The 14644-nt window shown below is 38.0% G+C and overlaps 1 protein-coding gene across 3 annotated transcripts in view; it reads right to left on the bottom strand.

Moving 5' to 3' along the window:
* Window positions 1–489: 489 nt before the first annotated feature.
* Window positions 490–14644, bottom strand: part of MYLK4 (myosin light chain kinase family member 4) — a 163076-nt gene continuing 148921 nt past the window's right edge. For all 3 annotated transcript variants that reach the window (XM_040353626.1, XM_040353627.1, XM_040353625.1), the window contains 6 exons: window positions 13938–14008; window positions 7969–8097; window positions 6247–6399; window positions 5022–5112; window positions 4266–4337; window positions 490–1209 (listed from right to left, as the gene is read on the bottom strand). In XM_040353626.1, coding sequence (XP_040209560.1) covers window positions 4290–4337; window positions 5022–5112; window positions 6247–6399; window positions 7969–8097; window positions 13938–14008 — 492 coding nt within the window. In that variant the 3' untranslated portion in view covers window positions 490–1209; window positions 4266–4289. The remainder of the gene's footprint in view (window positions 1210–4265; window positions 4338–5021; window positions 5113–6246; window positions 6400–7968; window positions 8098–13937; window positions 14009–14644) is intronic.

Here is a 14644-nt window from a genome sequence, read left to right as displayed (position 1 = left end):
GTTATCTCTCTCTATCTTCTTGCATTTGCTCTCCAGTCCAATGAGACCGATGCTTTTCCATTTGAGCACACCACACCAGCCCTGTATGCAGCCTGCAGTAATTTTTATATGTAAGTGATACTGAATAAATTGTTGTTTTTAATTGGCTCATACTGATCTGGTGCCCTCCTTTTTTGTTTGTATGCCTTGGAGGGGATTCCAAACCCATTGAGGAGCTGCTGGTGAATGTTTTTGAGTAATTTCTCCTATCAAGATCACCATCCTCTGCATTTATTTCCCTTATGACTGTCTGTTTGCCAGTGGAACGCTGACTCACCTGCTAACTTTAGTGTGTGGTTTCGGCTGTTGGGGAACAATAGGTTGGGGGAAGTATATTTCTCTTATATTCTGTGGTAGTGCACAAACTGTTAATAGTCCTTGAGGGCCAGAGCTGAGTACTTCCAGAGTAAAGGACAGTGCAAAATAAATACAATTTTATTTAAAGTGAAAATCTGTTATACTTTTTTATTTAGCAAAATTTCAGTAGGAAGGTCTGAAACCTAACAAAGCCAAAGCTTTTACATCTTAAAGATTATGTTGGTCCAGTCAAAGGTATCATCAAGCCCAGAGAAAATAGGCTTCTCGAGCACAATGACTACTAAGGAATCTACACTACACGTGACTTACTGCATATGGCTATGATTCATCCCTTTTATTAGGCAGATCTCAAACTACTTGTATTATTGACAAAAGACCACCCAGACATGGAAATACTGATACATGTCCAGGCTGAGAGGGTGTAACAGCATGATATCTAATGTCAAACACATTTATGAAGCACAAATGTGTAAGTAGTGTGTTTCATAGAAGAGAGCCAAGACTGGGCATGTAGTACAAGTGTGAATGTTGTAAGATTTTACAGAACTATATAACAAACCTAAACCAATGTATTTAAACTGGCACTATGAACATATTCCTGCTTTCCTTCTACAGGTAAGAACACTTCGGCATGGCAGACCCTAGTAAGTAGTTAGTGAGTCTCGGGAACTCATGACATCAGTTTAACATAACACATGAAACAAATAATTGAAGCTAGGCCAGCAATGCCAAGACCCGCGCCAGAGGTGAAATGGCACTCATCCAGCTAGTAAATGCCCCAGTCATGTCATGGAAGGTCACAGCACCAGAATTGCTCCAATGTCTCACAGTAGAAGCCACACAGCAGTGTTTCTGTAAAACAAAATACAATACTTTATTTTTTTTAGTTCAGTGGTTAACTCTGCTACTTTCCTTCAGTTCATTATTTTTATTACTCAGGGTTATGGCTCTCTGAAAACCGTATTATTAGTTGCCTTGAGGGAAGATTAGTAAGAATGGCCATGCTTCTACAACAAAAAAAAAACGTATTTAATATTGCAGCTCAAAGACCAATGATGTGCTGCAATTAACCTCAAATCAGCTTCTAACAGCTTGTTAGATTTAAAGATGCTGAGTGCTGGATGGTTGCTATATTTTACAGTGGAACATCATTTTTTTGATTAGTTACAAAATAATTTATTATACTACGTAGAAGAAGAAAAAAATATATCTATATATACTATATATATATATATATATATATATATATATATATACAGTATATATTTATAGATATATTAACAATATAAACTGCAAAGTCTCAGAACAAGTTTCATCTATAACAAAGGAAAAGTTAGGCGACAATACCACAAAACACAGGTTCAGGTAAGCGTTCTAATTCTTCCAATGGACTAACATGCTATGCTAACAGAAGTTGATTTTAGTAATTTGATCAGCTGCATGATAAATGTATCTAAACCTAAAATGCAAAGTGCATAAAATTTGAAAGAACTCAAAAACACATTCCAAATGCGATGAGAATAAAAATCAATGTTTCTCAATGAGTTTGGTTCATACCATTGCGTTGTGGTTATACGTGTTTGAAAAAAAAAAAGAGCAACCTGCATTTTTTCGCAAGACAACAAGCTCAAAGCTGTGTTAAAGCAATGCATGTGAACACAACGCAGTTCCTTTCATACAACATAAAAAAAACATGAAAAAAAAACAAGTGGAAATGCCACCTCCCCAGAGATTGGTCAGTGTGTAGTAAATATTCAGGCCGGTCATTTGAATTTCCCACCCTAAACTCTGGAAGTTTCTCCTAGAGTCAGGGGGAACAATCAAACCAAAACCCCAAAGCAAATGATCGTTGCTCCTCTGATTACAGGGCAAGCCAAAAACTAAACTCATCTAGCATCATTTACTAAGAGGGTGCTACATAAAGAAGATCCAGCGTTAATACATAAGTTCCGTGTACAAGGAGCCTAACCAAGTATATTTTAGTTTACCCCCTTGTGAGGCAGGGTGTCTATAGATGACACCATGCTGACATAGGGAGCTGAGTATTCCCAGTCTTTGTACTAAAATATACTAAATTAGGCAATAAAAGGGTTTAGTTATATATTAACTTTCCTGATAATAAATAAGTCCATCAGGTACATGACGTTTCTCCTAGTATTAGGTGGCTGATTAACATACTGGCCAGACAAGTAATTATCTTGACAAGGATTAATGTTCATTCCAACAAATTAAAGTAAGAATGAAACTTTAATTTGATTTGCAAAAGGTTGCCTGAGAATGGGACCTGGTTTAGAAAAGGTGAGAGGCAAAGCCAGAGAGGTAAATTTTGTATGTCTTTTGGCCTGATGGTGGCAATCGGGGGCAGCTGTAAACGATGTAAAAGCTACTTCACGATTGCATAGGATGATGTAGAAAGTGTATAAATTTTTGGCAGTGATTTTGGTATTCACAAATTAAGGTAACTACAGCTACACAGAAGGACTGTAGGAACTGCCAGAATTCCACATCTTATTGTTACACCATATCATTCAATACAACAGCATCTTTCAGAATCTTTCAGGACATTACAATATCATTCTAGGCTTGAACTGTGTATATATAGACAAATTACCACAGAGTCATGCCCTGTACACACGATCGGTTCATCTGATGAAAATGAACCAATGGATTTTTTCATCAGATATCCGATGAAGCTGACTTTCATCAGTCTTGCCTACACACCATCGGTTAAAAATCTGATCGTGTCCAACGCGGTGACGTAAAAATGAAGTTCAATGCTTCGGGGCATGCGTCGACTTGATTCTGACCATGCGTGGATTTTTGAACAATGGATTTCCCCACTATCAGTTTTTTAACCATACGGAAATTTTAAAACAGGTTCTATTTTTTTTCACCGATGGGAAAAAAACTGATGGGGCCCACACACGATCGGTTCGTTCGATGAAAACGGTCCATCGGTCCGTTTTCATCAGATGAACCGATCGTGTGTACAGGGCATTACATCAAGCTTGCACCATCCCTTGCCTGTGCTGGACCAGTATCTCACCTGGCTAAGAAAATAATTAGGAAAACCAGTGTTGTGGGTTGACCTAAATAAATGTCATTTAAGAGCAGCAATTACTATTGTGGAGATCACCTGTTGGCACAGGCTGGGAAATGTCGGATTCCCCACCCAGAGCACACTCTGTTCTTCAGGACTGGCAATTTCCTTCTGACAGATTACAAACACGCACTGCGTTTGACTTTTTAGGTCAAATGTTAGTGTCACATATTAACCATCAGCTGAGAGGCAGAAAAATCAAAATGACAGGGTAAAAAAAAAAAATGTTAAAGGTATTTTTTCATTGACCAATAATATTTCGTATAAGACCTTAGCAACAAGTATATTTCTTTATCCCTTAACGAAACTAAGACATGACTTAGCAATCATTTTTAACTGTTCAATTAAAAATATAAGGTGACAGGGCTAGTTTCTCAGGATGTTTTTATCATTTTTTTGTTCTTTGATACCTTACATGGATCTGTTCTGATGCTTTGCTCACAAGAGTGGAAATATAATTCTGGTAAAATCCCATTTTATGTTGTAAACACAAGTGTTCTAGCCTTACCTAAATCAAACACTTCTTGGGATATTATAAAAAGTACCAAAAAGGGACCCAAACATTTATGACAATGGGTTAAGATTATAAACTGTGGAGAAAGCAGCTTTCCCTCATGTTATTACCCACCCTGGAAAATAGCAGTTGGAATCTGATTAGTAGCTTCAGATAACACTCTTGCGTATCTCTCGATTTTTAAGTCAGCCCAGTTTGTATTAGGATACAGACAGTAACACTCACAGGAGACGTTTGTTAAACATGGTATATATGACACAGCGAGACTGTGCAATGTACGCAATTTCAACAAACCTGCTTATTACAGCCTGGAATATGTCACTGCTCTACAGGTGTCTCAGACACAGGGCAGCTTTGCGTTTTTCTCTGAAATGGAAAGAAAGAATGAATAGTAACTTTTATTGCCTACTTGTGAGTAACATATATAAGGGAAATAAAGCCATTAAACACACTGGTAAGAAATTAAGACTGTTGGCACTTCAAATGACAGCTATGTATTAGAGGTCTACGATTACTTTGTGTTTCATTATAACAATATTATGGCATTAACTTTGAGATTAAAACATGATAATGAATTCTGAGCTTGTTCATTTTCTTCTGTATTTTTCCATGGGGTATGTATGGTAGAATACATTCATTTAACTATTAAACTAAAATTATTCTTGCAACATGTTATATATTATTTAAATACAATATGGTATATGCAACCTAAAAGAAAATATCAAAGATAATTGTTTTTTCATTGAAAAATAAAACATTGGGGTTGTTTTACTTAAGCAGTGAAGACTTTTCACCAGGCTTAGCAAATAAGGTGAAGCTGTGTTCACATTGAATATCCAACGTGCAAGGGAAATTAGAAAAAAATGTATGTAAAATAGTATTTACTAAGCTAAATGAACATTCACTCTGCAAAGTGAATATTTACTTGGCTATGTTAGCAGTCTCCATCTCTTTAGTAAAGTAAACCTACTGAATGATATATTTTTCTAATCTAATGATGTGTTTATGTTTTTAATAACTTATACTTGGTAAATAATATTCAGCACTCACCAACATGGTTGAATTCTGGCTAATGGTAAAGTGCAATTTGGAATCTGATAACCATGGATGCTTTAACGTTTCAGTTGCGCTCATTCTCCAACTAGAAATAAAACAATCATTTGTGAAATAAAGAAAAATGCCATTATCAAATATAATAAAAAAATATATCACAAATATGTAATAAAAAATTGGAGTGAAGTTATTCAGCAAACTGTGATTGGCTACTTTAATCAGCAACGTAGAAATAAAAATAAACAGCCATATAATGAAAAGTATTGAAACTGAATTGCTGTTTCTGCCCACAGAAAGAAGCTCATCACTAATAATAAATAACAAACATTTGGATCCTTCCACTTTATATAAAAAGTGCTTGTATTCTGTATTCATGTATTTTGTTATAGCGTTCTTAAGATAACTCGGAAAGAAATGTGAAATTCCCCCCAACTGCAAAGAAACCTGAAAGAGGTTGTAACCCCTTCACACTCTATCGAGAGATTTGACAGCTTTACTACATGCCACTTGCTGGCTTAGATACCCTATATCAGTAGTGGTCAACTTTAATTTCATGTAGGGCCTCAAGTGCAGCCCCCATCACTCCTAGAGGCCCTCAGAATAGCATTACATTTTTTTGTACATTGTGTTGAGTTAGGCGGGCCATTCAAGATGAATGGGCTATAACATACCACAACTCCTGAAAATGTTGGTCCTGCTGCATTTCTGTCAACATTTGTAGTGATTATTGGAGTTGATGGCTGATATAGATACCCCAGCATAATCAATGAAATCAATAATAACCCTGAGCATTAGTGTTATTGACCACAATAAAAACCCTCAGGAATGATGGCAGTGGCAGTACTGTCAACCAATACCAGTAGTAAAGTGTATCCCCCCACCACCCCACATTGGGGGTCAGTGCAGTGTCAGAAAATTTCCCTTCCCCATACATAATCCAATGCTCCAGTGACACTCTCTTGTCCTAGCAAGGAAAATACTATAGTTGTACTATGGGGCAAAAATCACTAATCCTGACAGTATTGTCTATTACATGCCAGGTGCTGAAATGCAGGGAGCATTTCAGAACCTGCCTCATCTATTCTCCTCTGCAAAGCAGTTTCTACTGTTGGTTGGAAATCTAAACCAAAGTACTAGTAGTTCATAAATATGCTATATTAAAATGTAGTACACATGTATACTTTTCATTTGCATTAAACAATTGGAGAATTATATGTCTTACCATTTATCCTTGATGAGTAACTTAATGATGAAATCTTTTGCAATGTCTGAAATCTTTTGAAATTCTTCACCCTCAAAATCAAATTGTGCAGCTAAAATGTTGTTCAGAGTTTCATTGTCATCTTCCCCTAGAAATGGTGAAAGCCCACTCAACCTATAATTCAAAAACAAAAATATTTTTATTAATCATTGGTTATAAACAATAAAACATTCTGAAAAAGTACAAAAACAGTGCTAATAGATCTAGTTTACACATGTGGCTTTCCTCTGAAAATAGATCTGCAGTGGATCACTTTTTACAGGCATTTGACAGGTGAATTGGAAGCAATATGTCCCCTTGCCCGTCCCCTGCCTATGTTAACTATTACAAGCCTGAGAGACATTCTTCTCCTTCTCCTCCCACCCCTCTCCTCCTGTGTGCACTACAAGCAGAGTGAAACCCAGCATCTGAATAATCAAATTCAGCTGCTTAGCTTTACATGTCCCACAGTGCATACACAGGAGTAGAGGTGCAGAATGGCTCTCTCCTCCCCCATCTGTGCAAGGGAGGGGGAGCTGTTAGTGCAGGCTCTGAGCTGTATGAGAGATGCTCTCAGCACAGAACCCTGCAACAAACAACCCTGCTGGGGCTACCCGACAGTGGCGAAATGCCAGGGCCTGGTGCGACCTTTGCGACCCTGGTAATTTTGCCACTGGCATGCACTACAATAGTGCGATACGGTGCGATTGGACCCCATTAAAAATGAATGGGTTCAAATCACACTGCACATGTGAATTGCACAGGAATGTGATGCGCATCCCTGTGCGATTCATTGGTGATTCAAAGTGTGAACCTATAGAATAAAATGTATACTTTTATTTACAGTCAAACATTCTCTTTTTTAAACAACACTGGTCAAAATTTTTAAAACAATTATATTTATTAATAAAATAAAAAATAAAGCATTTTTTGGGATACAAGAGAAAAAGAAGATAATTTTTGCAATACAGAAGAAAGGCAAGTTTGTCCCCAAAAAAAGCAATGTATGTATTAGTTTGTCATTTTAAGTAATAAAAATACTATCACTAAGTAAGTATACAGATACAAGGGCTAGAGTAGTTAGGCCAATTTAACACTACCCTGGCAACAGGGTGACAGTACTGCAGTGATTTCCTTCTCACGGTGTTAACGTGGAAAAAAATGGATCTACTAGTAGAACAAACAGATAATACAATTATGTTACTTGGAGATTCAGAAAAAAATGCTGTGCTAATGCTAGAGACAGAGAGCATCATATACAGTATGTATTTTATATATTTTTTCTTTTGCCCATAGCTCCACTTTAACAAAAACAATTTAAGTATAATATGTCTATCCTCACCATAAATACATTGCACATATAGTGTTCTGTAATAAAACTAACAGACTGAATTTGTGAGGAATGCATCCCACAGGGTGCACAGAGGACCACATTAAATGTGATTGCAATCACTCTCTTTAATGGATGATAAATTATTCTACCTCTTTGTCTCTCTACCCTGCTGTATAAAAAGATAAAAATATTTATTTTTCATTTGCCCTTGCTGTTTCAGCTATAGCACTCGCGTTTTCCCTTTCAAATATCAGCACAAAAGCTAGTTCAGCAAAAGAGCCCGCATAGACAGGAAACCAAGAATAAATCTAAAAAAGAAATTGATAAAGAATATTTCACACAAAACAGACGTATGCTCTTAGCCAACTCACAGCATGTAGGCAATGACTCCCACACTCCACATGTCTGTGGGAAAGGAGACAAAATCATAGTTCACAACTTCAGGGGCAAGGAACTCTGGAGTACCAAAGTGCACTTTCAATTTTTCCCTTGGCTTGTACCTAGAACATGAATAAAAAGAGAGATAAAGTATCATTTCAAAGAGACGACAAAGCATAAAAGCTCCCCACAGACTAGATTCTGGCAAAGTTGTAGTGACATGCTGCACCATTCCTTCCAGTATACTCTACAGGAAGAATGAAGTCTGACACAGAACATAACCAGCCATTTATACATACAATGAGTAATAACCAGAATGGAATAAACTGGCATGTAACCTTACAAAGAAATGCCTAGGAGGTTTTTCCACATAAATCAAATCTGAGGAGTTTCGGTAAATAATATGACAATCTTTATGCTTTATTGTAAATGTTGTCACAGCTCATACAGTAAGAACCCAACAAACAGTCTTAGCTTGCTAAAGCTATTCTTCATTGCCTTTGCTTCTTTTGTTTTGAACCTCATAGAACACTTATCATAGGCTTTTACAGCAGACCTTATGGCGGTTTTACCTGGTACTCTGCACATAAGGCAAATAGAAACAGATCTTCTGGAACTAGAAGCCCCCCACATAGAAAAAATGGCCTTTATACCATTCAAATGTCCTTTGAAAAAAAACTACGCTATCTATAAAATGAAAAAAAAAAAAGCAACAAAAAAAAAGTTTAAAATGATATGTTATTACCACACCTGGATATTTACTTCAAGTTATATTAAATATGTTGAAGATGCATGATCACACTCTGGCCAGCTTTGACAAAATATGTTCTGAAATTGTTTAACCATTTCCCGACTGCCGCACGCATGCACATACGTCGACAGAATGGCACTCCTGGGCACAAGGACATATATATATACGTCCCCTTTAAGGAAGTGGCATTGTGGACGCATGCTCCGTGAGCTCGACCGCGGGTCCCGCAGACTCAAACGCAGCGGGGATACCCACGATCGTCTCACGATGAGGAAGAACAGGGAGATACTGATGTAAACAGGCATCTCCCCACTCTGCCTAGTGACAATGACACTAATCACCGCTTCCTGTAATCAGAAGCGGTAATTGCTATCTTGTCACACACAGCCCATCCTCCCTACAGTAGGAATCACTCACTAGGGCACACTTAACCCCTACAGCGCCACCTAGTGGTTAATCCCTTCACTGCCAGTGTCATTTTCAGAGTAATCAGTGCATTTATATAGCTCTGATCTCTGTAAAAATGAAAATGGTCCCAAAAATGTGTCAAAAGTGTCCGATATGTCCGCCATAATGTTGCAGTCATGATAAAAATTGCTTATCGCCGCCATTACTAGTAAAAAAAAAATATTAATAAAAATGCCATAAAACTATCTAAACTATTTTGTAGACGCTATAACTTTTGCGCAAACCGATCAATAAATGCTTATTGCGATTTTTTTTTTACCAAAAATATATAGTAGAATACGTTCCTGCCTAAACTGAGGATTTTTTTATATATATATATATATATATATATATATATATATATATTTTTTTTTTTTTTGGGGGGGGGGGGTATTTATTATAGCAAAAAGTAAAAAATATAGATTTTTTTTCAAAATTGTCGCTCTATTTTTGTTTATAGCGCAAAAAATAAAAACCGCAGAGGTGATAAAATACCACCATAAAGTACGCTCTATTTGTGGGGAAAGAAGACTTCAATTTTGTTTGGGAGCCACGATGCACGACCGCGCAATTCAATTAAGTTAAAGTGACGCAGTGCCGTATCGCAAAAAGTGGCCCGGTCTTTGACCAGCAAAATGGTCCAGGGCTTTAGTGGTTAATGCTATATTGTTGGTTATTTTTAAACACATTAATAATAAAAGGTGAAAAAAAGGAAATATCCACATCCTTCTACCTTCTCACACCCCACTGTGCCCAAGAACAAACAAAAAATGTAAATTTGTGTATACAACACCTAAAGCTGCTACTTTAAAATAAATAATAATGTGTAATGATTTTGAATGAACAAAAATAGTAGCACTGTGTTCAGTGAATGAACAGTTCTATACCAGTATATGAGTAAATCACCCGGTGAAAAAAATATATCACACATATACTGAATAAACTAAAAAAATGCATACAGTATATAGTGTAAAAATTATAAATAATAATAATAATAATAATAATGATAATCAGTGTTCATAACGTTCATCCAGTGATCAAAAAACAATAAGTGATAATCACTCAAAACAAGTCCACAAGTGATTAAATTAATTCCAAGTGATTAAACTCATGGGCCCAGATTCACAAAGCACTTACGCCGACGTATCTCGAGATACGCCGTGTAAGTGTAACTATGCGTCGTCTTATCTGTGCGCCGTGCTCACAATCTGAGATACGCCTAAAAATAGGCTTCCTACGACCGACGTAACTTGCCTACGCCGTCGTATCGTGGGCGCATATTTACGCTGGGCGCATTTGCCGCTCCCATTGATCTTCTATGCACATATGCAAATGAGGGAGATACGCCGAATTACGAACGTACTTGCGCCCGGCGCATAATATACGCGGTTTGCGTAGGTTGTACGTCCGCGTAAAGTTATTCCCCATATATGAGGCGCAACTCATGCAAAGGTATTGACCAGGGAAAACAGCCGTCGTTTTTTACGTTGTTTACATAGTACGTGAATAGGGCTGGGCGTAGGTTACGTTCACGTCGTAGGCAGTGATCCGTCGTATCTTAGGGAGTAGTTCCAACGTGATTCTGAGCATGCGCACAGGGATGCGGCCACGGGACGGCGCATGCGCCGTTCATTTTAAGTACTTCTTTGGCGCTTGCCCAATCATTTGCATGGGGTCACGCCTCATTAGCATGGCTCACGCCCACTTCCACCTACGCTGGCTTACGCCGAGGAAACCCAGCATATCTTTAAGAGCGAGTGGGAGCAAGTGCTTGGTGAATCCAGTGCCTGCATCGGCGTAGCGTATATTAGATACGCTACGCCCGCATAAATATGCGCCGATGTATGTGAATCCGAGCCAAAGTGTCCACTCAATCTTCTTTGAAAATCTTGCTTGAGACCTTCCACCACACCATAAGTGCTCAGTGACTTCACACCCCAAGGAGTTGCGCTTACCAATAGGATATGCCTTGCACTCACATGCTCGGCAATACGGCTTAATAAAGTGGCACATGTAAAAATAAAGTGGCTCCAATAGTGAAGTATATAAAAACTATTTATTAAAAACAGCACAAGTAGCCTTCACACATTGCACTCACATCTATCAAAGCAAATAGAAGCACTTCAGCAATAACAATCCAAAACCAGAGACAAGTTTGCGGTGGCACCGTCATGTACTATGGTCTCGGCGGACCCAATGTAAACCATAAGTCTCAGGCCTCGTACACACGACCGAGAATCTCGTCGTAAATGAAACGTTGTTTTCCTTGACTAGCTTTCTTTGCATACACACTGTCAAGACAAAATCTCGTCTTTCTTAAACGTGGTGACGTACAACACGTACGACGGCACTATAAAGGGGAAGTTCGATTCCACTGGCGCCACTGTGCTTTTGCTAATCTCATGTTACTGCGTGTTAAGTAAAAGTTTGGTGAGAGACGATTCGTGCTTTTCAGTCTGTGAGGCCTCGTACACATGACCGAGGAACTCGTCGTAAATGAAACATCGTTTTCCTCGACGAGTTCCTTGTCAGGCTTGTGGAGAAACTTGACAAGCTTTCTTTGCATACACACTGTCAAGACCAAATCTCCTCGTTCTCATACGCGGTGACGTACAACACATACAATGGCAGGGGAAGTTCGATTCCACTGGCACAACCCTTGGGGCTGCTTTTGCCAATCTCATGTTACTGCGTGTTAAGTAAAAGTTTGGTAAGAGACGATTTGCACTTTTCAGACTGTTACAGCGTGACCAATGTGCTATCTCCATTACAAATGCTACTTTTACCGAAGGTGCGCTCCCGTCTCATACTTTATTCTGAGCATGCACGGGTTTCTTAGCATACACACGAACGTGTTTTTCGTCGAAAACCAGCCCGACGAGGAACACAAGGAAATTGAGACTCCCGTTGAGGAAAAAGAGAACTTGTTCTCTTTTTTTCTCGTCAAGATCCACAACAGTTTTCTCGAAGAAAAACATACACATGACTGTTTTCCTTGGCAAAAAAGCTCTGCCAGCATTTTTCTTGACGGATTTTGTCGAGGAAAACGGTCGTGTGTACGAGGCCTCACCCCCCACTCAGCTCGCTCGCCTCTCCACTTCATAGAACTACACACTCGGTGATCGGTAGTCCGAACGTTGTGGAACACGAATAGCTTGCCATGTAGCCACCCCAGACAAGTTTCATCACTCAGGACTTCTTCAATGGGAATCCCATTGAAGAAGTCCTTAGTGACGAAACTGGTTATGAACACTGATTGTTATTATTATTATTTATAATTGTTATAATATATATGCATTTTTTTAGTTTATTCATTCATACGTGTGATATATTTTTTTCACAGGGTGATTTACTCATATACTGGTTTAGAACTGTTCATTCACTGAACACAGCGCTACTATTTTTGCTCATTCAGAATCATTACACTTTAAATCAAATTACTTTATTGTAAAAAATAAAACATGTTTTTGCATTTAGCTCTTTGCTTTGATTATGGTACTCTGCAACTGCTAACGCGTATATATACTGAATTTGTTCCGTTCCCTATGTTGATTATTTAACAACATTTTGCTGTGATATGTATATATAACATGATATGCAGTGATCTCTTCATGTTTACCTTATTTTTTAACCCAGTTGATACTTGTGAGAAGTAATTGGCGTGCAATCACAATTCTTTCCCTTTTTTTTGCCTTGAGCTCCAGCGCTGGAGCTACTTGAAACATATACCCACTTTACTAGAATGAGGGCTAGAAACCCATCTTAGTCCCATATGTTTAGGTTGTTGGAAAGAGGGAGTCAGAAGACTGAGATTAAGGTCTTGTATAAATGTGAATGACAAAATGGCCTGCGGGATAAATTAGTGAGTCTCATTGCTTGAATTGTGCTGGGAGACTGTAGTGCACTGCATGGCTGAACAGCAAAAATACAGATGTATTTTGGTATATCACACACTGTGTTACACACAAAGCACCATTCTGCTCATAGTGAGGCTTCACGGCACCTTGGCCTCAAAGAGCAAACTGAGAGTAGAACACGGTGTGTTTTCCTACTTTCCGATTAATCTTTGGATGGAAGATTCTCTGTTTATCTGTTGTCTTCTATCTATAGATTGCATGACATTATGAGGGGAACATTAATTCTTCTATTGATGAAATATATACTCTACTCATGATCATTCATTGTATTACTACACGGATGTACTTTTTTAACCACAATCCATTGAATCGAACTATAGAATATGCAAGTACAACAGGGAAAGTATATAAAGCATTTGCCTGCCACTAAAGAAATATCAAGAAGTATGCGAATAGTTACTTCCGGGTGGGGGTGGGGTTTACATACAAAGTGTATCGCTATGAATGTAGAAGGCTTTTGGTGTCACAATTTTATTGAAGCAATTAATGATGTCACAGCCCTGTAATTATGAGGACATCATCACATCAGCAGGCCTTAGATAAAAGGATTCAAAAGGGAACATGAAATATAATTTGTTGACACAAATAATACCCCAACAGTTTTCTGTTTAATTTAATGGGTTCTTAGAATTATTATATCAATAAAGTGCAACTATCTTGGGCTCTTTTTCAGAATGACATCATGTGCACATATGTATCATGTGTTGTAGATGATATGTGAAACTGTAAGCTTTTTTTTTAATGATTACGGATCATTCTGTAGAAATACATTAGCTTTATTTTAAATTATTCTTTTCTGTACCTTCAATATTATGCTAAGACAATTGTCCAAGCAATAAAAGTTTACCTTCTAGCCAGGCCAAAATCAATAATTTTGATCTGATAATCTGCTCGGCTCACACACATAATATTCTCTGGCTGAAAAGAAATAAGAATAAAGTCAGCATCCATCCTAGAAACATAAATACAGCGTGCATAGGAATGTTGTAAATCAGCTCATCTTACATGTGCAGCAAGTATTCATTTGCAAAATGTAGTCCAGATAACAAAGGTAGAACTATCCAGATTCATGTTTTATTGTAGATTTGACAACGAATATTAGGATTTAAAACTAATAGGATTTAAAATTAGGAAGAATAGACTAGTCTCCCTCTCCCCCGACAGTGCTTAGTGCCTAAATATGCTTTAGTATTTTGTTAGCCTATTTACATATTTTTTGCCTTTTTGAAAGTTAATATTTGAATAAGAATGCATGCCGGTTCCAGTGGCACCAGAAGATTACTAAAGTGCGAAAGAGAAAATGTGGCCCACTAAAGTTTTTTTTAGGAAACCTGGGCCAGATTCACAGAAAAAGTACGCCGGAGTATCTGGCTAAGATCCGACAGGCGTACGGCTTCGTACGCCTTCGGATCTTAGGATGCAATACTTTGGAGACCGCTGGGTGGAGTTTGCGTCGTTTTCCGCGTTGGGTATGCAAATTAGCTGTTTACGGCGATCCACGAAGGTACGCGCATTCGTCGCATTCTCTTACGTCGTCGCTAGTCGGTTTTTCCC

This window comes from Rana temporaria, chromosome 5 (genome assembly GCF_905171775.1).
Source record: "Rana temporaria chromosome 5, aRanTem1.1, whole genome shotgun sequence".
Lineage (NCBI taxonomy): Eukaryota > Metazoa > Chordata > Amphibia > Anura > Ranidae > Rana > Rana temporaria.
The sequence above is the reverse complement of the archived record's forward strand: the minus strand, read 5'-3'. Positions and strand labels throughout refer to the sequence as shown.